Below are 26256 nucleotides of genomic sequence, written 5' to 3' on the forward strand. Positions count from 1 at the left end.
CCACTATGTGTCTGCGTTTCCCTCCTTGTGCGTGTACGGCCTTTGTCGTGTGGGCCGGTTCGGCCAGCATCTAGAGTCGATGCATCCTCGATGCCATTGAAATGCAACGGGTCCAGCTCCACCTATCCAACCAAGTTCATAAAGAAAAGTAGTGACAGGTGACATGACACCTCGCGCTGTAGGCCAAGGCCGAAGATGTTGTGAGGGCTGGTTTGTCAGATGAAGCGACACCAATTCATTCTTGTGAAGATGGGCATCCCGTGAGATGCTTGGGATCGTGTAGAAATGAAAAAGATCATAGAACAATCTCGTTTAACCCCGTAACTAGATTTCCTAAGCCTCTCTTTCCCGCAATGCCAGTCTCCCAAAGAGGACTCTCCGTAACACGCAGTCGACTTTCCACACGATACAGACAGTGCTCCGGCATATGATTCTGGCCTACTTTGCCTACGCCACACCCCAGAAACACTGAATGTTTGGATCGATGCATCATCATCGTGTCACTCTTCATAGAACACCAAGCACCGCACCTTCATGCTTTCTCTGAGCGCAGCATTCTCCGGGGTCTCGGGATGAGGAAAAGCGCAGTGGGCGCAAACTGTAGCACCCCGTCAGCGAACCGACCTGGTCAGTCATGTGCCAATTGCACAAGGCAGGGCTCCATGGACTCACGTTTCGACTTCACATCGTCCTTGTTGTCCCAGATCTTGATGAAGGTGACTTCGTCAGTGTCCTGGTGGTCCAGGTAGAACCAGCGCTGCTCGGGCGCGTAGCTGATGCTGACCGTCTGGCCCTGCAGGCTGTACTGGTGTTTGAAGATATTGGTAGGATGCACATGCCCATCCTTCAGAGTACGGCCGTCCATGGTGGCAAGCGGCCATTCCTCCACCGGGCCCCGGAGAGGCCGCCACACGCTGCGGAAAAAGGTCAGTCCATGTGGCCGTCGTGGGACGGGCGTGTTCGCTTGATCGAGGTCACGAGATACTTGGATGGAAGCAGTCTCACTACTTGATAATCTGAGCACGGCCCTGGAGAAGATGGTCGGCCTCGTCGCCCAGGCGACGGTGCACGCGGCGGATAGCGCCGACGGAGGATCTGTATCGATCCAATAAGCCAGATGCAACTGGAGGGGGCAGGTGAGTGGACTAACTGGTCGCAGTGGACCTGAGGACAGACAACGTCAGGGTTATATGATTCCTTGCCACACCTTTGCGACCGGACCGGACGACACTTACCAGGCTGGCCGGCTGCTCTCGGCCATTGGGATTGTCTGTCGTGGCCAAGGCCGGATCCCGCCGCCGGAGCGTGTGGTCGAAGATCACGACTCTATTGGCGCCCGTCTTTTCCTTGACGAGTTTCTCGACAAGCGGGTAGTACTGGGCCGCGACGGCGGCCTTGTCGTTGGCCCTCAGAGCCTCGAGGAGGTCCGCAGTGATGGACGCATCATGATGGTAGGCAAAACCGTGCGTGTTAATGTCGTACTCGCCCATGTTGGGCCGAGCATCCGTGATCTTGACTGCGTGTTCTTGGTTAGAGTAGTTGAGGGTTTCGAATCCCTCTGCCGGGGCGCCACGAACGAACGGGTTGCCTTTCTCTGGAGCCCATGGCTGTAGGAAGGACATGCGGCTCTCGAATACAGCCATGTTTGGTGATGTGCATGTAGGAGAAATGGCTAAATGTCTTACGCTCTACGCGGCAACAAGATACTGCATGTCGATGCTATCCAGCAGAACCGCCAAGAATTACCGTGGGCGAACTGGCCGTGTTAAATCCTCTGCATTCGAACATTGTGTGACGAGTGCCCAGCCACTGACCCCGGTGGCCGAAAGAGTTCGCTTTGCTCCCCGAAGGATCTATCGGCCCGTGTTCTCGTCGCGCTTCCGGCCTCCGGTCGGTCGGTCGGTCGGTCAGCGGCGCATCCCAGCGTGGAAGCTTACAGAACGGAAAGCTTACTCCGACCCTACTTAGCCAGACCTTCGCTCACACTAAAGAATGAAGATTCCTCCCGGGTTGCTACAAGGCTCCTCCCCCAAAAATGACTGAGACAACACTACTCATCCAAGGCACTGCCCAACCAGGCCTCGCACGGCGCCGCGTCGTTCCCTAGAACCATGTCCACCGCATCTTGCCCCTCTCACTTTCGGCGTCGGTAGCCATGGCCGCCACAGCCGCCACAGCCGCCACGACGATTTACGCCCATGCCTTCATCATGTGCAAAGACCCCAGCAGCTGCCAGGGTAGTGAGAGGAGCGCCTACGCAGGGGCTGTCGCGCTGGCCGCCGGCATCGCCAACGTCGGCGGCATCTTAACCCTGGGGCCTCTGCAGAGCGCTGTCAGGTCCAACGCCAAGATGGGTCTGTTCTTCTGGTTGATCTCTCGCGGTACCAGTGTTGCCGTTCTCGCTCTCGCAGGTAAGGCCCGTCAGTGGTCATGCGATCCTGAGCTGGGCTCACCGTGGTTGCCGGACGTACAGCTGACTCGGGCCGGCGGTAGTGGTGTACAGAGCCATGTACTTGGCTTTCCTCGGGCGCATCTTTGAGGGCTTCGCCACCGACAACCTTCTCCACTACAACCTCGGTGCCATCTACGTTTCAGTCACCGAGGAAGGCCGCTTTTCACGTCTCATAGGTACTTCCTTGGCCTTGTTCATGGTGGGTATGTCGCTGAGCCCGGCCATCGTCAGTTTCCTACCCAATTTCTTCACCAGTTTTGTCATTGCGCTTTCCGTGTTTGTGGCCTCCATCGTTTATCTGGCACTTTTCGTGCCCATGGTATCGACTTGGGAGTCGCCCGAGGACCCGAGACCCGGCCGAGACACTAGAGACGGCATCGCGGACCAAAAGGCCAAACCGTTTGACCTCTTCCGCAAAGCTATACTGGTCCTTCGTCCTCTCCTGTACCTGTGGCGCGACCGCCGCGTGGCTCTCCCGGGCATGGCCCTGTTGCTCTACAACACCACCCAGGCCTACCTCTTCCCGGCTCTGATGGTATACGCGTCACTCAGGTACTCCTTTACCGGGAGGGAGAATGATTGTCTCATCTCGCTAGCCGCCGGTGTCTCTGCGATCTACCTCGTTGTGATTTTCTATATCCTCCCTAAAGCCAAGGCCTGGTTGGGTTTGGGAAAACCATCAAAGGACGCCGCGGGGGATGGGCCCGCCGAGAGCCCAGGCTCGTACCGCGAAGGGTCTCATCGCAGCAAGGGTGCCACATCCACCCGGCACGACTTCATCTGCGCCATACTTTCTGTGTCCATGCAGCTACTCGCATTGCCCTGTATACCCTTTACGACAGCAGGGTGGCAGCTGTTTTCGCTGTTAGCTGTCATCTCCCTCGGGCTGGCCGCATCAAGCTTCATCAAGAGCTATGGCGTGTCTTTGGCCAAGAAGGAGTCGGCGGCCGTGGCGAGCCTGGCCATGATGGAAAGTATTGGCGGGCTCATTTCAGCCGTCGTTCTCGGCGCCGTTCAGACCCATGCCGGGGAGGCCATGGTCTTCATCTGGGCGTCGGCGCTGCTCGGCGTTTCAATGGCCGCCATGGTCTTGAGCGAGATACTCAGACTCAGACATTCGAGATCATGACTTGTATGGAGAGAACCCGGATAGCTGTGAGGAATGAAGCGTAAGGAGCCAGTGTTACCCGTTAATGTGTCCAGCTGTACAAGAGCCAGCTGGAGGGCATGCGGGTGGTCAGAGATGCCCGTATGTACACTGGTCAGATGATGTGACGGAGGTCTGAGAGACGGTTGATGCCAGATAGCTCACGAGCTAGAAGGGTCGCGGGAATTGTGGTATGGCGGGTGTTATGTATCGCGAGCCGCACATGACACAAAGATCGATTGTGGCAAGGAGCTGTTCACCATGTATTGTCAGTAAGATAAGGGCACCACCTGGAGAACTTGACCATGGGAGTCGAGACGCATACCAGGGATGAAAGAATAGTCGAAAGCGATACTGTGTACACAGGGGAGAACCCCAAAGAGATCTACTAAAGAGGCAGTTTTTGCCATGTTTGGAGGAGGGAGGGTGATACTGCCAGGCTTGAAAACGATCTTTGTGTGGACAAGTCCAACCAGTCCCGCTCTCACCTGCGGTGATCTACTGCGTAGTAGATGCCGGAGCGGTCCACCTCCCTGGGTCGAAGTCGAAAACATGACCAGGATTCAAAGCGATACATGGCTCCCTGTACTGATAGGAATTCGTTAACGTCATAGGTAACTAGGAAGTAGAGCTACAACCTCTCGAGGAGTATGGGGGTGGAGGGCACGCAACAAAGTCACTAACTGCTTCCAGTTAGGTACTGTACATAAGAGTGGAAGGCCACTTTGCAGATTATCTACGGTAAGCCCTGCGGACTGCTGTAGTTTACCTTTTGTAATGAACCAAAGCAACTACAAAGTGAGATAAGGAGATAAATGGTTGATTCTTGTAGATCCATCTACTAGATGTAAGACTTGGATGATATATAGCCTCTGAGGCTATGTCATGTGACGGGAGTGAGTCCCACGTCGGAACTTAAGGTTCCAGACATGGATCTTACGTGCAGTTGAGCCACATGCGCCACAGGCGTTATAAGAAGTCGTACTTAATCGACTTGGGGAATGAACAACTACGCGTTTTCTTGCTCCTTGACTCAGGTTACCTATGCAATCCACGAATTTTTGTCCCAAAGTGCAATGGCCTCTCCCTCAAGCCGTCCAGTTCAAGTTCCGCAGCCACATCGGTGTATCTTGCCCCGAACCTCGATGCGAAGGTCCCCAGTATCACAAAAGAATACTTTAACCGAGAGCAACATGCACGGACCGTGCAATATAGTAGGCATCTGTGCCCTGTCTATTTTCTTCCGCAGATTCAAGAGTCTACTTACAGAACTTTTACCTACACACCAGTCCCTTCAAGAGAACGTGGTTGTGGACACTCTCGGGTTATCAAAGCAAGATGAACAGAGAAAATTAGAAACACGGGAGAACCTAGTCCCTATGTGAGCCTTCGACGATAGACGCCCATCATCCAGCTACCCCTGAGCACCGCCAGGCCGATGGCCATCTTGATGCTGTCCGAGATAACGCTGAGCTTGCTACCGGGAACCTCGTGCCAGTCGACGGGCACCTCGGCGACGCGGATTCCGGGGCTGGTGCCAATAACACTGCCGTCGTCCCCGAAGACGGGTGCGGGCGGGGCCGACTCGGCGAGGAGGAGCATCTCTATGTCAAAGATCCAGCCCTCGGCGTGCATGTAGGGAATGATGTGCGGGAGGGCGGCGCGCGTGAAGAGCTTGAAGCCGCACTGGGTGTCACGGAGGCGAGATGTGGCGGGTGGAGTGAGAATCATGAGGACGAGGTGGAAAGAGCGCATGAGGAAATTACGGAGAGCAGATCGCTGGTTGTAATTGTCAGCGGTTTGAGCGTTGCGTGAAGCCGATGAAAGGGCTTGCATACCTTGACAACGGCCTCGCTGCCGACGAGGTGGGCGCGGCTGCCGATAGCAACACCGCGGTGAGAACCATCCACGACATCCTCGCAGCCCTGGATCAGACGGCCCAGGTCGCTGAACTTGGTCGCGCCATCGGCGTCGGCAAATAGCACATATTCGCCGCGGGCGTGGCGGAAGCCGTGGGTAACGGCGCCGCCCTTCCCACGGTTACGCTCAAGCTTGACGATGCGGATGACATCGTGGAGGCCCCTCTTCTGCGCAAATTCGAGGCAGACATCGACGGTGCGGTCTCGGGAGCCGTCGTCGACAACCAGGATCTCGTAGCCGCTCAGGGACTCGGAAGGCGGGTTCTTGGCACGGCGACGCGGCGCGGTAGGACTGAGGAGGGGTTTGGACGGCGATGAGGGCCGGCCAAAGTTCTCATCGAGATAGGCGACCGCCTCCTCGAGGGTGGGCAGGATGCGAGTTTCTTCATTGTAGGCAGGGAGTACGACGGTGAGGCGCACGTCGGCGGGGTCGATGGTCGCACCCGAGTCGGGAATGTCGCGAGGGTCGGTCAGGTGTGCGCGAGCTTCGGAGACGCTGCGCTCGGCGAACCAACGGTCGAACCAACAAGGCGCGGAGATCTTGATCGGGTTTCCGGAGGCGGAAGAGGTGAGGTAGACCTTCTCGGAGGGGAGGACGGCGCGGGGCTTCGGGGCGATGAGGTGGAGGGTGACAAAGATCTATAGATGGGAATTGTCAGCTTCAATTGAACCAATTGTGGACCAAATACAATAGAGAGAAAGGTCTCGTCCGAGAGGAAATCCGGAACCTACCGTGAGAAGACCAATGGCGGCAAGACTGAGCAGCGCGACGACAAGTGTAGGCCACGATGCCCGTGTGATCTGTTCCATGGCTAGGTCGCGACAATGACAGGTGGATGCTGGAGTTGCCCTTGGCCGAGGGCAAAGAGGTAGAAAAGGTAGTCAAATGGTTAACGTGTCTGCTGGGCAAAAGAGAAAGGGAAACAAAAGAGGAAGAGAAAAAAAAAGGGCTGAGGGAAGGAAGCACTGCAACTGCCGCTGCTGCAGCTCAAGTCGGAGACAATGAGAAGAAGGCAGCGCAGTTGGATTGCATTCGCGGTATTGCACAGCACTGCAGTGCAGCCAGTTTTAGGGGTTCTGGGATACGTAATGCGGAACAGCTCTCTCGGGAAGGCCCCTCTCATTTGTGGCTTGACAAGGCTAGCCAATTGAGCCAATGAGGGGGGACTGGTAGGGAGGCATGGAGCATGGAGGGGTAGATCCCCTGTAGGAATGCTCCTGCTCTTTTCGGCTTGTGGGGGACGGGTACACTGCAGCCTTGCATTAGTGTACAACTTCGGTGCCCTGTCACCCAGAGTTCAGATGGGGTGGAACGCCGCCAGCAATGCGACCTGCCATGAATCGCATTCATCATGGCATTGCTGGAAGGGATCATCCATCGTCTTTTTCAGGTTGGGGGGGGGGGGGGGGGGGGGGGGCTAGCAACTCGGCCCCAACCGACTGGATTCGCTTGCATTGCTTCAGCGTAACCCCACGAACACGGTCATATAAGTCCAGGTTTATCTAGGGAAACAACGACAACAACACCCCATTAAACAGCTATAGCCTCAGCGTTGCCGAGGTCAGCTTGTCTACACCAAAAGCAGCCAAAAAAACTCGGCTAGCACGTAGGAGCGCAATACCACTGCCACTGCAACAAATTAAGTCCAAAAGCACGGAGAAGGGATCAAACCGGAATCCCGTGGCATCTGATCGATCAATTCGGGTCAACCTGGTTGTTGTGCTGTAGTGGCGCGCCGTGAGCCGATCCAAGACATCGCGAGGCCCCGAGGATGCTCCCGTCCCGTTCGGATCCAACCTACCTGCCAGATGCTGCCTCGCATTCCCGGGACTGCCGTGCCTCGCGTGGAGAAGAGCCAGATCGGTCGGTGTTCGCCCAAATGTTCATTTGTTCATCGATCTGCGGCGGACGTACGCTTTCCTTTTCTCTTTCCTTTTCCAACCCATCGTCTCCGTCCAGAGTGTCCTATATGGCGACCCGAGGTCGAGGGAGCATCACCAGCCCCGAAGACCGCGTCTTCATCCCCATCGGTGGCGCGTCACCCGCTGCCAGTCGCCGTCTGCCATCACTTCACAAAGCCACGCGAATTCCATGCCACACAGCTTGGCCCACCCCCCTCTCAGATTCGCTCACCAAACAGCACCAGCCCGTCCACGTCCAATCGCACGGACGGCCTGGCGCCACCAGGATCCTTCTTAGATGAAATTGAGAGGTTGAAGAAAACTTCAGCCGCCCGGGCGGCTCCTTCAAGCCACACGACACCTTAACACAGCACGTTTTGTTTTCTGTGGAAATTGTGGCCAAGCCGTTCGTCGTCTCTTTCCGCAGCGCCTGCTTGGCCACACAATTTAGGTTTGATGAGGACGGAGAGAACCCTAGGCGAAGGGGGGGGGGGGGGGGGGAGGGACGCAGGCATCTCGTCGTCCAAGCTCTCAGCCTCTCACGGTCAGGCCCCGAATTCTCCGTCTGATTCCTCGGTAGCCCGTCAAGATCCAACGCAGAAACAGCAAGCCAAGATCGGCCGTATCAGCTGCGCTTGATTCGAACCAATGTCCGAGAACACACACGAGACTCAGCTCCTCGGGACCGAAGGACGAAACGAAACCTCAATTGCCCAGTGTCACCGTGGGCTGAAAGGGGGTGATGAAAAGAGGAGACAGGAAGAAGCAGGGCAAAGGCGCCAGGGTTGTACCGCATATGCCACGCGCTGCACAACCCTCTGCCATGACTTCAATATTTCATGACCCTGCATGCATATTCGGCCGAAGACTGACAGGTGCACATGCATTCATGAGGGACTCGACGACAATGAGGCTGCTGCGGGGAGGAGCCGGAGGTCACCGAGCCAAGCATCTTTCACTTCTCAGCTTGCCTTGCCAACCCCCGTCCCGTCACTTACGCGAGCCCTTCGGCACCAACGCAGTTTCTCAATCAGTCCTCGGCGCATATGCAAGAAGTCGATAAAGCATGTGTTGGCGTGCGTGTCTGTCTCCACCAACGCCCAAAGAGTAGAACCGGCGGCTGGGTAGGTTTCATCCCGCTCGCAGAGCTGTCCACGTACGGAGGTGAGAGATCCAGACCCCCACCAAGAGCTCCAGCAGTCTAGGCCACTCTCGTCCCTGACGATCCTCGCGCGTCGCCGACCGCTCCCCAGTTCCTGACGATCTCTCCCTCTTTTTTATCATCCCTTCCCAAGTAGACCGGCGACGGCGCGTCCGCGATGCCGGATCGCGGGGCAGTGTAGCCGGTTCACTGACGTTTGACGACCAGCGCCTGACAAACCGATAGCACCGAAGATCGCAATTCGACTTTCGCAGTCCAGATGCGTAAAGACTCCCAGCTGATGCGCTAAACAAGAACGTCGACAACCCGACGCTTGGGCTTTCCCGTCCGTCCGCCGTCGTCTCCTGGTGGCCCCGAGCGGCAGGCCAAGGTGTGGAGGACACCATGTGCGATATGTCTGTTCATCAGTCTCGGTGTTGGGGCCAACCTGGCCAGGCCTACCGAACTAAGCCCAAGGTTTTCCCACGTGGCCTTGGGGACTGAGATATCGTATCCAGGTACTGTGAGGCTACATCGGAACTGATTGGATGAGCTCACTCTCTATCTTCCTTTCCCTTTCACATGCCATCCCTCCCTCCCAGGGCGGCTGCTTGTCTCGTTTTACGCCAAATCATGTCTCGCTCGCATCACGCCGCCTCGATAGAATGAGACTCTCGTGCCTTGCGGATGGATGCGTACAACGTCACCCCAACGAAAGGTACAAGATGACCAGAAATGACCCTTTTTGAGTGATGTTTGTGAGCTTGTTTTGATTCTGTTTATGTTGTCAATTTTCGTCTAATGTCGGGCCGAACACCCCAATCAGGCAGGGTTCGTCTTAAAATTTGAGACAAGTCTCGACAGTCGGACCAAAAGATTAGATACATTGACATCATCAGGGAGCCAGAGTGCCCATTCCGCCGGCCACATCGCGTCCCCACCTGATTTGCTATAATAGTATGAGAAATAGGAAATATCTATGGGGAGATCCGGTATAAGTTGTGGTCGTGATATGGTCATCAAATACAAAGTAACGAGGTTGAAAATGTGTAAGAGTCCATCCTGGATCCGATTGCGAGCCTAATCCAGTCCTGTTAAAGATGCTGTGATGTCTCGGCGTTGCTGAGGTCCAGCGGCAGCAACGTCGAATGATTCCGCTCCCCTTCAATTGGCGGTTTTCTTTTGCCCCTCATTCCGAATTGTTGTGTTGGCAGAAAAAGACTACTGAAAAGAGGTTTCGTGATGTGTGTGTGTGTGTGTGTGTGTGTGTGTGTGCGTGTGTGAGTTGTGGTATAAATGAATAAATAAAGAAAAAGACAAAATAACCGACATTTGCCGTTAAACGCCGCGGTATTTGTACGAAGGCTGGTGTTGATAATTCCATCATAAGGCGGCGGACGGTTGACGTGAGAAAGAAACGAATTGGAAATGCCGCAGCACCGCTGCCGTTTTTAAACTGCGACGGCGGAGCTCTTTGTTGACCAGAGACTCTTTTTCGTCAGCTTAGAACCGGCAAGCTTCGATAAGCGCTTTCCGGGCTTGTTCGATGAAACAACTCCGGCGGGCGTAGCTGTCACTATCTCGACCGCGACGGCTTTGTTGATGGCGTCATTGGAGATCTGAGGCGGGCCATTATCGCGTCGGAAGTCTTCCAACGGCGGAACGTCATGGATGCTGGTCGGCTTGTCCGGGTGTGAGTCGATCTTCTCTAATTCAGTGAAGCGGGTGACTTTGGGCTTTGAGGTGTTTGTGCGATCCCTCTGTTTCATCGCCGAAGGTGCGACAGCGGCGGCAGAAGCGGGCGGCGGAGCGTATGTGTAGGAACCGCCCTCTTCTTCTTCCTCGACAGATTCGTAGACTGGTTCGGGCGTCACGCATGCCGCTGGTGTGGTGGCAGCGGAGGATCTGCCAGACATAGGGGCCGAGAAGGGGGCGTTGGGGTTGATGTTGAAGTTGAAGGACGAGAGGCCTGATGAAGAGCGGACGCTGGTCATCGAGGCGGCCGAGGAAGCGACTGTGTTCTGCTGGGCCAACATGGAGTTGCCGAATTGCATCGGTGGGAGAGCATTCATTGCAGGAATGGCGTTAAAGCCGCGCATCGACAGTGGCGGCTTGGCCCTGTCTGTTGAGATTGTTGATGACTTTTCGGTCTTGGGCGAACCGTCCCCTCGCTCGGAGGCATCTGATGCCCGACGAGAGCTTGGGTGAAGTCGATGGGTATGGGCAACAGCAGCAGGGGTTTGGTGAGCAGGCGACATTGCTTGGTGACGAGTGGGCTTCATCTCCAGGTCCTCCTGCGAGCTGGTCGAACGGCTAGAACTCGTAGAGGGGGATTCTATTGCAGCGTGTTAGTCGTTTGCTGTCATTGCTGCTGCTAAGCTGACTATGCGATGGTACAGATCAACTTACCCTTAGCCGAGGAGGGACTGTTACGTCCCGAGCCCCATGATCGATCCACCTCCTTGCCCTTGAGCGAGATGCGGCTGCCATCAGGGACGGAGTATATGGAACTCTTATTGCGTTCCTGCCAGTAGGGCGCCGGTGGCGGAACACCGCTGTAGCTGTAAGCCCTGGGCAAGCTACCCATCGGGCTAGCGTTGACGGAAGGATAGGTGACCTGGGAAAGGCTGCTGGAAACGCGAGGCAGGCCGGCTGGCCCGGGCATTTTCGTCAACCCGCTGGCAGCCATGGCACTCCTCCGTCGATTTTGTTCCAGAATCTTGGGTCGGTCCTCATGCTTGAAGGCCGATGGTGCTCCGGAAAGGGCGTCAATGGCCGCATGAGTAGGGACATGTCGGTAAGGTTGCTTTGGAGGTTCTGCCGTCTTTTCTGCCTGTTTTTGCTTGTGTTCCTTGGCCTGTTGCCTGGACCTCTTGAGGAGGGAGAAGACAGACATAATCGTGAGTTTGGTGGGGAGAGAGCAATGGTGCTTTTTGAGGGGAGGCGGCGATGGAGACACGAATGAGCACACACACAACTGCCCAATTAGCCCTACAAGAAAAGGTGCTTCGTTGCCTGAGTGAGGAACAGCAAGTTCGTGAACAACTCGACGTAGCGGGAGGGAGGATGATGATGGGAGCAACAGCTGGCGGGGCACTGTTGTTGTTCGACGGATGGGATGTCGTATATAAGTCGAGCCCGAGCAGCCGGTCTGGGCTATAATCAGGCGGCACAGGTGAAACTCGGGCGGTACCACAGACGAATCCCCAGCTCGGATGGTTCCGTGTCCTAGAAAGATGGGCAATGTGTCGGCTTGGCGAAGACCGTTCGTTCACTGGCAGCTTTGGTTACGAGCGATGGCTCGTGCTGCCTCTTTGACAGGTGGGCGGGAACGGCGTCGTCGGTGGGCCGAAGTGCGATGACGGGAGAATGTTCAACACGGGTGAGGGGATGGGCGAGAACCGCAGTCAATAGAAGTATGAGCAGCTTTAGATAATGAATATTGTTCGGGGAGAGAGGAGCCAACAAGAGATAGAGGGAGGTAGAGAGAGAGGGAAAGAGAGAGAGAGAGAGCAGAAGTCTGACTAGAGAGGGGGACGATGAGCGAGAGTTGGAGGGAACTCCAGGTAGCCCAGAACAGAAGTTGGGTTCGGGTGCCCTGGTTCCTTTTAACAGGCGTGGCGGAGGTGTGTGTGTCCTGGGGTTCGACATGGGATATGCATGGGGGTGGTGGCAGACGGAGATGGGATGGGTGCATGGGAGGACGTGGATTGGGACATTTCCCAGGCGGGGGAGCCTAGACGACGTGCAGGTCAGTCACTCAGTTTTCTCTGCAGTTCCTGGCTCCCGAGGGTACAAGTGTGTCCTGTCTTGGCAACCACGGCGAGTCCAGCCTTCAAGACGAACCCATTTAAGGTCGTAGTGAGATGGTGCCTCCGTCCGTCCCGCTTCTTGGTCCGTCGGCGAATGCGTGTGATGGTGCCGCCGCGTTGCCGTCACGGGGATTTTGGAGAGATTTCGTTCGGCCAGATATCGATACCCCCTGAGTCGCACGGTCGATTGCAAGGCGTCGAGGCCGACGCTGACGGCGGCCATCGACGACTCGCCTCGAAGGGGAGACGGAGGGGGGGTCCGAGACGAGACGAGACGCTTGCTACTGTAGTCTGAAGCTTCAGACAGCTATGGCTTCGACGCTTGTCGCCGGACTCTGGAGGCAGTGCCGGTATGTAGTGTATGGGACTTTGGACAGACTCGGTCCTCGGTTGCGTTGATGACGACCACATTGGATGTCATTCTCGCTTCGGTTCATTCGTAATAGGGCCAAAGAAAGAACAGCACAGCACCGCTGTTTTTCCAGCACGGCACAACAAGTGACAGGTGCAGCGGTTCAAGCAGCGACGCGTCGCCCGATAAGACGTTGGCGGCTTTACCTTCCTACTCCTTGACCTGCCTTGGCTGGAGAGTGCGCCTCTGGTTGTTCGCCCTCTAGGCCTCTTTGCTGGATCAAACGGCCCTCGTATTCAGGCCAAAGTAGCGGTACCCGGCTGCAGGGATGAGCCAGCGACAACACCGAGCGTTACGGTCCTGGTTCCAAGAGAAAAGCCTTTGGCTGGAATTCGATAGCGTGGGTGGAAGACAAGCCGCTAGAGGACGCCCAGGTACCCAGTACCAGTCAGGGGGGAGGGCGTTGCTGTCAGCGCTGCCCCTTTCGCCTTTGGGTTGGGTTGAGGTGGTCCGCAGGAGTGGAATGGTGTGCAGGACCCAGCCCAGCCGCGCTGGACAGGGGCCAGTCGAACTAAAATCGTTGGTCGGCTTCAGGGGAATCGGGGCCGTTGATGGACGATGCAGATGAATGATGAATTGGCGAATTGTTGATGGTGTGCCAACACGCCACCCCCCTCCCACTCCCCTCTCATTCTTTCTCCCGTCCTTCCACAACCACCATCGTCGACCCTCGTTGCCGTCGGCTACGCTACGTTGAGTAAGACCTGGCGGTCATCCTTTTGGCGTTTTGTCAACGTGCTTTTAGTTCTCAGAGCCAACCACAGCAACGGGCGAGGGGGGGCAGAGGAGTTAGGTGCTACCGCATGGTCTATCTTTGGGTCTCCATCGTATGCTGTCTATCGTCGTTGTTCGTTGACGCCACTCGGCATCTCCTCCCCATTACATCAACGACAATGGTTTTGACTGTGTCACCCAACTTATAGCTTTGAACCAAGACCACCATGCTGGATTGGATTCGAGGGTGTGGGGGCATCGGTTGATGTTCGTCTTTTCTTGAATCTTGACGAGGCCGCGGCGTCCGAAAGAGGACAGCGCGATGTTCAGTATCCGTATCAACGACGTTCTGTAGGGTAAGGGCCCCGGGCTCCGCACCGTATGAAGCAAGAAAGGCCCACCACGCCGCATGTTGGTTCGTTTCTGCTAGCTTTGCAAACGGGAGCGGGCGGGATATGGCCGGATGTATTTGGACGACGGCGGTTTGCTGGTTTTCTTGCTTTTCTGTGGGTATCCCCTTCTCCATGGATATGTTGACGTCTGTCTGTACCGGCCTAGTCTTTTGTTCAACAGTTCGTATCTCAAGGACCATGCAACTTACTTTGTAGGTACCTGCTGAACAGTCGGAACCCTGCAAAAACCTCGAGGACGGCTCTAGTTCATAATAGGCTCGCTGATTTCCCACCCTCAGTAAGCATACTTGTAGGTGGCCCGGCCTGCCAGTTCCCGTCTGTTCGTCCATCGAACGCATCGATACGTCCTCGAGCAAGGTAAACCTTGCTCAGGCGGAATGTACAACTCATATTCATAGCGAGCACGAGATTACTTCATCCTGCCCGTGTATCCTGAGCCCAGTTGAGCTCGAGTCTTTCATGATCTAGTCTCTGAAGGCCGGAGCCCATGTCGCTCGGGTCCCGGTGCCAAACAGACGGTCCAACTTGTCTTGAGCATGCTATCATCTAGCTGTCATCTGCACACGTCTCGGTACGTATAATCACGAAGCGAGCGTCACGCAAACCCCTTTAAACAGCCTCAAGTCTCCCGAGATTGTCTCATTGCACTTGATCGGAATGGGCCAATGTTATCCAGACCACATTTCGGGCCCATTCATTCTATCTGCCTACTCAGCTACTGCATCCTGGTGCCTGCGGCACACACAGCTTGTTTGCCGCAATCGGTAGGACGCTTGCACACACCGCACACGCAATAAAACCCCCGACCTTCGTGCTTTATCTGTATTGACTGCGTTCCGACGCACATGCGGTGCTTGCATGTTGATACCTTGCTCGACCCAGTCGCTTGGTCCGAAAAAGGACAACAAGCTGGACTGGGGGCCTGGGCCCAGCCGCCTGAATTCGACAGTGTCATGGCTGACTGCAGGGCAATATCTCGGATTGGGAAAGCTCTGACAGCTTAGTTATCTGGACCCTGGCAGCCCGGTCCTGGGAATATTGATTTCGTTGTGGATGTTAGAAGCCACATCATGGGCGTCCCGCGCTGAATCTGAATGGTAACGAGAGCTGCTATCTCAGTCATTTTGGGGGGTTAGGGCTATAAAAAAAAAGGTCACTATGCAGACTACCGTTGCATCGTTGGCGCCGGTCACTTCTTTGCTTTTCCCTTATCTCTACGATCCCTGCAGGCCACGATGGCGCCTTGCACCAATGGAAAAAAACACGGCTCATCGTCAGCTTTGTGACTCTCAGCTGTGGTCGTGTCACCCAAGTCCGACGTACCATGGCTGGCGTTCTGGGCACGTCTTGTCCTCGTGTTGCAGGTTTACACGCCTTGTGATTATGGTACGGTGATCCCGAACGAAGCTGTTGGCGATAAGTCATGCTTGTGCACTACCAGGGACCTGGTTTTCGAGAGACGACTCTCGTGTCAAACAGCCGTACATCTTGGCAACTCCTGAATCCTCAGCCTGGCGTGAATGGGCTTGCTGCAAGGCTGGGCTGGCAACTGTGAGCTTACGACTCCCACGCCGCCACGGGTGACGCCTCACAAGGGGTGTCTCAATCTTGATCGGGCTCAGCCAATTCAAGTCTGGTCTGTTCCGATCAACGCAAGGGTGCCCTTCATGATCTATAAACATCTGCACAGTTATGCAACACTGCCATGGGACAACGTCCCGTTTCACATCGTCCTCGCGGTGCCGTTTAGAGCAAGGCAAGAGGTCAACGCCTCATGAATTCAATGGTAACCCATCTTTTCGCGCAACGTCACCCCGAGACTCGCACGCCGCATCGCGTGCCGCTGGCGTTAGGTGTCTGAGGGGAGAAACGAGGTGATATCGCAAATCTGACATGCATACCGCCATCCGCCAAAGACGGATAAAGTTGCGTCACTTCCTAGACACCAGAAGGCAGCAGAGATAAGATGCTAAGTTGAAAGTTTTCGGCGATAACTCATCCCATTCATCTCCCCCCATCCAAAGGCAGCAAATCTGCGTCATTGAGGTTGTTGGGCTGAGGCGCCATCCATGATCATCCTGCCAAGGACTCTGGTTCGCTCATTCTGCGCCGCGCCCCAACTAGGATTTTCTCCGTCGCGGCCCTCGCCAGCAGCTTCCGGCCCGTTCGGGTTTGCGGCCCCCTGCTAGGGTCCAAATGGAGGTCCCTAGACTCCGACGCCGGTGCACATTACTTCCCTGGATCCTTGGCCGGTCTGCAGGCAACCCTGTCCAAGTGTGGCAGTTGGTGGCAGTCGAATCTCACTCTCATGGCCATGGGTCATGTTACAACTGGCAGTTGGTGCTTTTCGGTCTCAGGTCGGCAGGGCAGACCGATACTCAGTCTGCTATCTGGGCCTCGATCTCGAATTAGGGCGCGAGAACTAACAGACTCGGAAAATTCGGCCACGATCAAGGATGTTGATCCGGGAATGTCGGTAGACCCCAAAACAAACAGCTCCAGCCGTTCGTCGATGCTTTGTTCTTCCATGCCACCACGGGCTCCCCACCACAGCCTCGACAAAGACGAGCCCCATGACCGGCCTCCAGCCTCCGCACTCGACACTCTAAAGTCATTTGACGTGTCATTATCGGTACAGAGCGATTACGGGTAGATGGCATCGTCAGATCTAGTTCGTCCTGTGCAGTCGCCTTTGCTTGGCTTCGACGGCGCCGTTGCACAAAGAGGTGAGTAACCTCAGGCATTGTCCGTCTTAGCGTGCTCCAACCCCATAACCTGCCAGTAAATACTCGCCCTCGTTGACTCAGTGATAGTGAAACGTTGGCATACGCTGCCGATCAAGGCTTCAGGGATCGAGCCGTCGACTCATAGTCGACTGTCAAAATCCGCGTAGTCCGTGACCACAAACAACAAACTGCGTCTTCTTGGCCGATCGATTGTTGCTTGAGGCTGGCTCATGAGGCTAGTTCAGCGGTGACGTGGACCTTGCGTAATTAATGGCTTGCCTGACACATAAAGATGCCATCTCACCCCATAGGGTCCATAGGGTTGCGGGTGGACAGAACTGGCTGCTCCTTTCCAAGCACATGCTACGCGGAAGCTAGGTCGTGGCTCGTTGCAGATTCCAACCGGTGCTGGAGCTGTGGTGGGGGGGTTACCGATGGCCATGAACTCTCAGCTGGGTTGAAGTGGAGTGTCGGCATGTTTGCTCCTTTTCCGTCATGAAAAGGTCCTTTTGCGACAGAATTCAAGATGGAGAGACGAGAAACGAGGATGTTGAAAGCGGGGAGGGGAAAAATGATATCGTGGGGATGGCTGGGCCAGGACCCCTGCATGTTTTAACCTTCACATCCCCAAGCAGGAGAGCCCTGTTTTGAATCCCGAAGCCCCCAGTGATGTGGCACGAGCTCTTGGGACGGATCTGCATGGGAGAACCAAGAACTGGGTCGCCTCTGATCTGATGCTCTGGGCATCATTGCTAAACGTGGGTATGGGTTTCTTGTTTCCGCATCCACTTTGCCGAATGACACATGCTTTTTCTGTAGCTGCTGTGTCACGGATACAAAGCTCAACCGTCCGTGGTTTACCGGAACAGGCTTGGAGGTCATGTCATGTTCGGAAGGTCCAAAGATGCTCACAGGCGGCGGTGGCACGTTGATCTACCGATTTTGCGACATCGGCACGGATACTTCTGACGGGTTCCTCAATGAGAAATGCTGTCTAGAACCATGTACCAGCTCTCCGTTCCAGACGTCCGTAAGTTTTGGGCGTTGATCAACGACAAGATTCAGTGTGGGGAAGCAGAATCGTTCGTTTCTAGCTCTGCTTCGGCATCGACATGTGTCTTGGTCGCCAGCCCCTTGGGATCCGGGATTTATTGCCGCATTTCAAGCAACGAGGTTGAAGTGTAATTCAAAGATATGGTTGATTTTACGGTGCCGTCCCAAGAGACCACTTTTCAAATGAATGAAAAAAAAACTAAAAATTGCGCAAGAAGCATATGCAGGGTCCTCAGCGTGCCTCCCATCTAAGGTTTCTGATTGCCTTGAGTCTTGTCTGCACGCTGGCGGTCGCAAATCCTTGGGATGACAAAATAGATCGGCACTTGATGGTTAGTCAGCCAGGATCCACCAAGCAGAAATCTCAGGTAAGAGCGCCTGCCCAAAAGAGAGAATTAGGCGAGTAGCCGCACGTTGACGCAGCACAAGCCTCCCCCCCCCCCCCCAAGTGCTTGTCGCGGATGCGATGGTGGTAGGTGCGCCAGTCCCAAACCTGGTTAGTGCGGTGCGGGTACCGAACCAAAGAGCGGCGAGTGGGAGGTGCGGTGGTGCTGCAGTTGGGTTGGGCCTGCCACTGCCACGGAATCACGCGCATTGGACAGGATTGATTGCCCCCCAAGTGCCAGCAGCAGTGGCCAGCGCAGTTTCCCTCCCAGCCCAGGCAAGGCCCGTACCAGTCCACAGTCCACGGTCCACAGCCCACAGCCCACAGTCCCAGTTCGCCTCCTCTGTCCGACCAACCGACCCGACCGACCGACTACAGCCTCAAAGTTCTTCCATCTCATCATCAACCGTAATCCTACGCAACACAAAATTATTGCGCCGCGTCGCCGCAGTCGATACGTCCTGGAGTCCATACTCGCCCACTTTCATATTCCGAAGCGCGTTGCTTATCATTTGCTGCCTGCACTCCGCTATCGCTTTCGCGTCAGCAAGCATCCTTCCTACCACCTCACGTTGCCGCCTTGCGTCGCTCAACCTCCCCAGCGCCCGCCAATCGCGCGACCCGACCGCCCCCTCCCATTTTGATGGCTCCCTGATCATCTCGTCCCTACGTCACCCGGGCACATCTCGTTGCCACAAACCATCGACGACGACCACATCTCGGACGAGCTCTCGAGTTCTCGTCCCCGACCGACGTCTCGCTTGAGAGCCGCGCCCCATCCCAGGCGCGACCGACCGACGGGAAAGTGGCGCTCACCATCCTCAGCCAGACCGACGCTGAGCTTTCACTCCAACAACATCTCGACCTCGCTCCCGATATCCTTAGCTACCCCCGTCTCACCACAGAGGGGGGCACCGAACCATTGATGATGGCACAACCCGTGCCTCATCATGCGACGGACAAGAAACGCGTCAAGGTCTATGAGTTGCGCAACAATGACTGGTTCGACCGAGGCACCGGCTTCTGCACCGCTGCCTTCATGCAGGTACGTCTTGTCGCGCGCATGCTCCCCTCTTCTTGCTGGTCCACCTACTCTCCATGACGCTATTCTCTTCGACGGTTCGATGCTAATCTCAGGGTGATTCACCAGACGGAGGAAGGCCAACCTCGAGACCCCAGAGTCATTGTCGAATCCGAAGACCACCCCGACCGGCTCCTACTAGAGACCAAGATCTGTAAGGAGGACGGGTTTCAGAAGCAACAAGGCAAGTTGCGCGTCGCTACCGCATCTGGCGCAGACCGACTGACCTACGGCACAGAGACTCTGATTGTCTGGACGGAACCCAGCAATGGCATTGATATGGCTTTATCCTTCCAGGAGGCGGATGGCTGTGCTTTGATCTGGTAGGGACCAATATTCCTCTCCTTCACTGGTGACGGGTGCTGACTACGGCATCACAACAGGAAATTCGTCAACAGTGTGCAGCAGACATTTCAAGGTGGAATGGCTGGCGCTGGTAAGCCCCGCGCCGTTGGCATGCCTCGGACATCTCAACCTAACATTACAGACGCAGACGACAGCCTCTCTGACGATCTCGCCATGGAGATGCCCAGCGCAATCAGCCTCCCTCCCGCCGAGATAGGGAATCTACCCGAGATCGAAACCAGCATGCGTATGATGAGTCAGACCGTCAACGGACGAGAGGCACTTTGCAAGTGTATCACCCAAGAGGGCTACATTCGCAAGCTGATTCCCTTGGTTGAGATGGCCGAAGATCTTGAGAGCTTGCCCGACCTGCATCGCTTGTGCAACATCATGAAGACCGTCATCCTTCTCAACGATACTCAACTCATCGAGCACGTGGTATCCGACGAGTGCGTTCTCGGCGTCGTGGGTGCCCTCGAATACGATCCAGACTTCCCAAGTCACAAAGCGAATCACCGCCATTGGCTTGACAATCAAGGAAGGTACAAAGAGGTCGTCCCGATCGAGGACGACAACATCCGGAGGAAGATACACCAAACCTACCGACTCCAATACCTGAAGGATGTTGTCCTGGCACGGATATTGGACGACCCGACCTTCTCTGTGCTCAATTCTCTGATCTTTTTCAATCAAGTGGACATCGTTCAGCATTTGCAAGGAAACGGAGGGTTCCTCAACGAGCTCTTCAGCATTTTTAAGGCGACCCAACCGGATCAGATGCGGAAGAAGGAAGCCGTCCTCTTCATCCAACAATGCTGCGCCATCGCTAAGAACCTCCAGCCTCAAGCTCGCCAGACGCTCTATAATAATTTCCTCAGTCACGGTCTTCTCCAGGTCATCAACTTTGGACTTCGTCATCCCGACGTGAGTGTTCGGGTGGGCGCAACCGACGTACTGGTGTCTCTGATAGACCATGATCCGCACATGATTCGCGGCACCATTTACCGGCAGCTTCACGACGGTCAACCACCCTTGACAGATTCGCTCATTGACTTGCTCTTGGTAGAAGTCGACCTTGGCGTAAAGTCACAAATTTCGGATGCGCTAAAGGTCCTCCTCGACCAGGGACCTCCGATTCAGTCACAGGAGGCTTTTGCAAAAGCGAACGGGGAGTTTTCTGGCCGAAGACCACAAGCAGCGGAGAACCCTCAGCACGAATTGTTCCTTTCCCAATTTTACTCGACATCAGCACAGCGGCTCTTCCGGCCACTGATCGACCTTCAAGGTCGTACAGACATGACCTTCCCGGTGCAGCAAGCCTCAATGTTCACATATCTCATTGAGATCCTGTGCTTTTTTATCCGGCAGCATGTGAACCGCAGCAAGTTTTTCGTCCTACACCAAGATCTCCTGCGGCGAATCGCTCAGCTCTTCGCTTGCCCGGAAAAATACCTACGGCTCGGTTAGTACGAATGACAAGACTTGATAATTTCCCCCACTAACTTGCACTACCAGTTGCCATTCGATTCTTCCGCAACTTGGCGGGCATGCAGGACAACTTTTACGATAAGCACATGATGGAGCATGGTATTCTGGAGCCTCTTCTCGACATGGTGTTTCGGTCCATGCCTCGGGACAATCTGCTGAGCTCGGCTTGCGTGGAGTTCTTCGGATTCATCACCCAACAAGAGCATAGAAAGGAGATCAACAAGTTCCTCGTCCAAAACTACCGGGAGCGACTGGTTGATTTAAGCTATATGGATACCTTCCGGAACATCATAGTGGTCTTTGATCAGACGCAAGGTCACACCATTGACTTCTACACGGAAACAGAAGAAGATCATGCTAGGCGAGCCGCCAATCCCAACCAGAGGATGACGGAACACATCGCCATTGACCAAGCCGAGGAGGACTACTTTAACACGTCAGACGATGAAGATGGTCCCGAAAGCAGAGCCTTTGACAAGGTGCAGCCGGCAAACGGCTCAGCGGCGTCAACACCAGCCTCAAAACCATTGGTCGATTATCCTTCGGACGAAGAGGTAGACGAGAATGCGGACCCCGAGATGTTGCCAACCTCCGATGACAAGCGCGATGGTACAGACGGTGCCTCTGACACTAGCAGTGAATCATCTTCAGTCGCACCCCCGGAACGACTCTCTGAAAAAAGGCGCCGCGAAGAAGACGACGACGACGAGCTTGGCAAATTGATGCAGAACAAACGCAGAAACAGCAGTTCTGCAGGCTCGAACGCATCGATGACGTCGAGCATGGTCAGGAGAAAGAAAACGTTTGCCGATCGGTCAAATACGACGACGCCGAAGAAGATTGCCATCAGCATATCCCCGTCAGTGAAAACCGCCGGGACGGCAAGATCGGACGATGAATCCTAGGCGTTTTCTCCGGCATATATTGCGCGGTTGGCTGCCTACATGATTGGTGATGACTGTTTCTATCATGATTTTACCAAGGACGGGCGAGTTTCGGGGACCGAGGCGTTATTATCACAGTTCACGAAACGGGAAATCGAGAAGAGTTGCCAGAGCTAGCTAGAGAGCGGAAGAGTGTGTGAGGGATACCTTGTCGCAGGAGGGGAGGGAGGCCTACGTAAGGTTCCAAACGCGGTCAGACAAAGGCAAGTTGGCAAGTTGACATCAAGGGAGCCCTTTGTGGGAGAGTAACTTGCGAGAGAAGAAGAAAAGGGGTGCAAGACCTATCGTGGTATGGGGCTCTACGGGCTGGGATCGCTGAAGTAGCTAAGTGTACTATATTTGTTGAAGTTGCTTCGCTCAGGCTTTGCGGCCGGCGAGCCTGTCTCTACGAGACTTGGCCTCTGGGCGCGTAGATTCCAACCCTTCTCCGAGCAAATATCAGTTTGGATTGAACCAGCCTCGTCTCCTTGTGTCAACGGGTCGGTCCCTGTAACGAAGCTGGAGAGCATGGTTGGCGTTGCTAAGAAAGTCGAGACCGCACCATGATCTTACCTGCCTAGTTGCCAATACAAAGGCAACACGGGATGCGAGCGACACGTCCACGGCCATCTGTAAAGAGAAGCCCATGACGGCAGCATGCGACATAAATTTACCTTTACTTAGGGGTATGTAACACGTTGTACAGTTTGATTTGTTGTCTATGGTAGCCGTTGTCAAGTTAACATTTATATGCAGACATATTTATACACTTTTGTCTGGTATGAATCCCTCCCATCTTATCTAACAGTAGTCGAGCTCCACGACCACGCTCCTTTGGCCGGCTGGAACCCTGTCTTTGCTGGGCCAAGTCCCCTGGTGTACTTTCCTGTGCGTAGTCCGACGTGTCGGACGATCCTGGATGGAGAGGGGGACACATCGTCCTCCTCCTCCTCGCTCGCGGCGTCCCATATCTGCTCCTCTGCCTGGACAGCCGGCGCGAGACTCGCAGCTTTGCCCGCGCCGTTGGATTTGACCCCGCTCTGGGAGATGACGCGGAGGAGCACCTCGCGCGCCTCGGTCTTTTGCCCGCGGTTCTCATCGCCGACAGTGACACGGGCCTCGTGGATAAGCGCCATGATCTCTAGATCCGACTTCTTCAACTCTTCCGACTTGGCGGCCCTCGAGCTCTGCTTGAGATAGTTGAGCGCCCAGTGCAGGGCGCGCCGGCACTCCCTCGAGGTGCGGTACTCGCGGTTCTTGAGCTCAGCGAGTAGCCAGCGCACCTTATCGTACTCGTGGCGAAGGACATAGGCGGTCAGGAGGTTGGAGAAGTTGTGGACGCTGTAGCAGAGGTCATTGCGGCCGTTGACCTCGGCTGCGATGATGCAGAAAGTGATCATCTCCCGGTAGTTGCGCAAAGCCTGGCAGATCCGGGCGGCGCGGTTAAAGAGGCCGTCATCAATGTGCAGCCGTTTGTCTCGCAGATCGTCGAAGATGGCCTTGATGTAGGGAAAAGGCCGTCCTCTGCCGTCTTCACGGCCCGCCACAGTCTCCTTGTGGGCCTTTTCGATTTCCTCAAGCTGTGTGAAGACAATCGGGTACATGGCATCTCTGACATCGCAGCCTTCAGCTTGCGCCTGGCTTAACAAGGACATGGCTTGCCTGCTCTTGGAGCCCTCGAAATGAACCGTAGCTCTGATGGCCAACTTGAGACACCGACTCGTGTGTCCCATACCATTGTGCACAGCGCGTTTGTAGACGGCCAGCACGCGCCTCCAGTTGCCGAGCTGGGCTTCGACCTTCATGCGATCAAAAGCAGAGGCCTCGTTGGCAGGGCTTACCATATAAGCCGCCACCCGAACTCGTTTTGCCCGCTCGACCGTGTTGGTCAACGTGAGTTTTTTGACACATTGTTCAAGACCGGGGAAGGCGGCATCAAAACCGGCGCCCTCCATGGCGCGATAGAGATCCAGTATCTGTTGGGTATCGTATCTCCAGTCCCTCTTGCAGCTTGTCAACATAGAGGTCCAGAAACTGCCATCCGCCGTGTACCCCGCGTCCTTGCAGAAAATCAGCCATCGCTTGAGCGCCTGCACATCTCGACATTTTGCGTGTCTTTCAGCGATGAACGCAACCAGATGACGATCGAGACGTAGGTCGAACTCCAGGATGTATGCTTCGAGGAACATTTCCACTTCGCCCCACGTGTGAGTTTTTGCGTATGTTTGCAGTGTTGCTACGAAAACACGCTTGAAGTGTTCTCGGTTATGCCTGGTAATGGTTTGCATCGGCTTCATTGCTTCGAAGTCGTTGCGGACTGCGGCCCAGTCCCCTTTGTCGGCCTTCTGCAGGATGAACTCGCCGATAATTTCGACGTCGTCTCGGGCCTTCGAGTACGTTGCAACGAGTTTTTCCAAGTGCAGCTGAGCCGTTTCGGTTTGGTTGGCTTCAATGCAGATCCGCACCATCCTGGACTGGATATCGTATGTGTTCTCAATCCCATAGAAGCGGTTCTCCTGCGCGTCGTTGAAGAGCTGGATGGCGCCCGCGAAATTGCGCGTCGAATTCCAGTATACCCATATCAGGTCTCTCAACCACAGTTTTGGCATGTCCCAGCCGTCGCGCTCCCTGAGCTGGTTGATACTCCGTAAAACCTCCCTGCACTCGTAACCGCGAGAGGCGATGATCGACTCGACAATGCCGGTACAAATTCTCTTGGAATACGCCGAGGTACGGTCGAGTTTCGCAAAAATTCTTAGGAAAGCATCGATGGCCAGAATATGCTGGCCATGTTCGGCGAGCTGCAGCATGAACCAGACCGTGGTACCAAGCTTATCCTGGTTCCGAGCATTGACTTGTTGCACGAGTTGAATAACGTCGATTGAACAATGTGCCTCAAGAGCACGGCCAATAAGTTCTTTCCCGATCCGAACATAGTCAAATCGCAGCGTCGACTGTTCCGGTGGCAGAAGATCGACATTGCCCATGTACAGTCTTGACGCCAGATGTAGCCGGTCGGAGAGGTGTTCGCCAGCGAGTCCTTCCAAGCTCTCCCGAGACACCAGTGCTTCAACGACCTCAATGAGACGACTGGCCAGTATGTTGCATTCTTTGATAGACCCGTGATTGACCGCAAACTCCATGATTTGCCCAGCGATGTCGACATCACCTTCCTGCTGGCAAGCCGTTGACAGCAGTGAGGTCAAGTCTGACACCCAGCCAGGCAACTCTTGCGACCTTTCAACAGACTTGTACGCTCGGCTGACAATATTTAAAGCAGTGATCGGGGCGTGGAGGTTACGTTGTAGTTGTTGTACCGGATCAAGTAACAGGTCTTGCAGTCCACCGGGCCCTCCAATGTGGGGATGTTCCCTCACCACGCGCTCCACTGCCGCGGCAATGGTGGGCTTTTTCATAAGGCTTGTATTCCTACGACTCTCCACCAACATTGGAACGCCATGTCCGCTGGGCAGGGCCTGTATCGCGGGAGCCGGGGACGGAAATCTGGTCCATGACGGATCATTGCTGCATCTCTTCACGGCGTCTGAGGCGGATCGTCCACGTTGCCCTGGCGTTGCTACTATATGGCCCGAGGAAGTTTGTGTGGCAGGCCGGTCGCTCGCTGCTCTCGTTGGTCGTGGTGCATCGGAAGCGGCGTCATTGGCATTATCCAGGTACGAGCTATCATATGACAGCCTGCCTTGTTCGTGGGAAGAAAAGTGACTTCGCGGCCGGGTTGACCAGCCAATGAAGTTGGTATCAGTGGCGACTTCTTCCTGGAGGGCCTCGAGGGCGGCGGCGCCGCTGGTGCTGTATCGTTTCAGAGACTTCAATCTCCTGCCGTTCTCGACCGCGGACCGAGCAAGCTTTATTCGCTGGCGACGCTCCTCGGCTAATAGTACGAGAGAGCATGATGTTCCAAAGAGAAGACCTCGAAGCGCATGGATCGCAGCCTTCGACGGGACAGGGGCGGGAGAGGACATTGTGCGAGCTCTACAATGGCCATGATCGTTCTCGAGTCGACTACCGGATCATTTCGAAGAAAAAAATGATCAATTGGTTTGGGCCGGGTATCGTGATGTCGGAGGGGCGTGCCAATGGGCCGTTGGGGCGGCCTAGGTCAAAAAGTTGAAGGACCCTGTCAAAGCTACAATTATTATCGTACCACCTCGGGTCGTTGATGCGCGGTCGCTTTTGGCCGCCAATGACCCGGCCGTCGTAAGAAACTTGACGTCGGATGGATTTAGTATGACCCGCTCCGTTTCGGTGATGAGTCATCAATTCAACAATTAATTCTCCACACTCGCGTGGGCGAACAACAGCTTACTCATCACTGATGCGAT

General features: G+C 55.2%; 6 protein-coding genes across 6 annotated transcripts; 2 read left to right on the forward strand and 4 right to left on the reverse strand.

Annotated features, from left to right (window-relative positions):
• Nucleotides 1-500: 500 nt before the first annotated feature.
• CH63R_04647 (Methyltransferase) lies at nt 501-1643 on the reverse strand (the record flags this gene model as incomplete). The annotated part of the gene is made up of 3 exons (XM_018299622.1): nt 501-598; nt 673-1123; nt 1236-1643. The coding sequence occupies 3 exons, from the start codon at nt 1641-1643 to the stop codon at nt 501-503; spliced, it is 957 nt and encodes a 318-aa protein (XP_018160868.1).
• A 512-nt stretch (nt 1644-2155) lies between these two features.
• On the forward strand, nt 2156-3581 carry CH63R_04648 (uncharacterized protein; the record flags this gene model as incomplete). The annotated part of the gene is made up of 2 exons (XM_018299623.1): nt 2156-2411; nt 2494-3581. The coding sequence occupies 2 exons, from the start codon at nt 2156-2158 to the stop codon at nt 3579-3581; spliced, it is 1344 nt and encodes a 447-aa protein (XP_018160869.1).
• A 1395-nt stretch (nt 3582-4976) lies between these two features.
• CH63R_04649 (Glycosyltransferase family 2) lies at nt 4977-6328 on the reverse strand (the record flags this gene model as incomplete). The annotated part of the gene is made up of 3 exons (XM_018299624.1): nt 4977-5378; nt 5438-6157; nt 6251-6328. The coding sequence occupies 3 exons, from the start codon at nt 6326-6328 to the stop codon at nt 4977-4979; spliced, it is 1200 nt and encodes a 399-aa protein (XP_018160870.1).
• A 3684-nt stretch (nt 6329-10012) lies between these two features.
• On the reverse strand, nt 10013-11457 carry CH63R_04650 (uncharacterized protein; the record flags this gene model as incomplete). The annotated part of the gene is made up of 2 exons (XM_018299625.1): nt 10013-10896; nt 10971-11457. The coding sequence occupies 2 exons, from the start codon at nt 11455-11457 to the stop codon at nt 10013-10015; spliced, it is 1371 nt and encodes a 456-aa protein (XP_018160871.1).
• Nucleotides 11458-19001: 7544 nt separating this feature from the next.
• On the forward strand, nt 19002-21895 carry CH63R_04651 (Suppressor of mek1; the record flags this gene model as incomplete). The annotated part of the gene is made up of 5 exons (XM_018299626.1): nt 19002-19121; nt 19227-19480; nt 19541-19593; nt 19645-20964; nt 21018-21895. 5 exons carry the CDS (start codon nt 19002-19004, stop codon nt 21893-21895), a joined length of 2625 nt encoding a protein of 874 aa, XP_018160872.1.
• Nucleotides 21896-22710: 815 nt separating this feature from the next.
• CH63R_04652 (uncharacterized protein) lies at nt 22711-25896 on the reverse strand (the record flags this gene model as incomplete). The annotated part of the gene is made up of 1 exon (XM_018299627.1): nt 22711-25896. One exon carries the CDS (start codon nt 25894-25896, stop codon nt 22711-22713), a length of 3186 nt encoding a protein of 1061 aa, XP_018160873.1.
• Between the last annotated feature and the right edge of the window lie 360 nt (nt 25897-26256).

Source organism: Colletotrichum higginsianum, chromosome 3 (assembly GCF_001672515.1).
Source record: "Colletotrichum higginsianum IMI 349063 chromosome 3, whole genome shotgun sequence".
Taxonomy (NCBI): Eukaryota; Fungi; Ascomycota; class Sordariomycetes; order Glomerellales; family Glomerellaceae; genus Colletotrichum; species Colletotrichum higginsianum.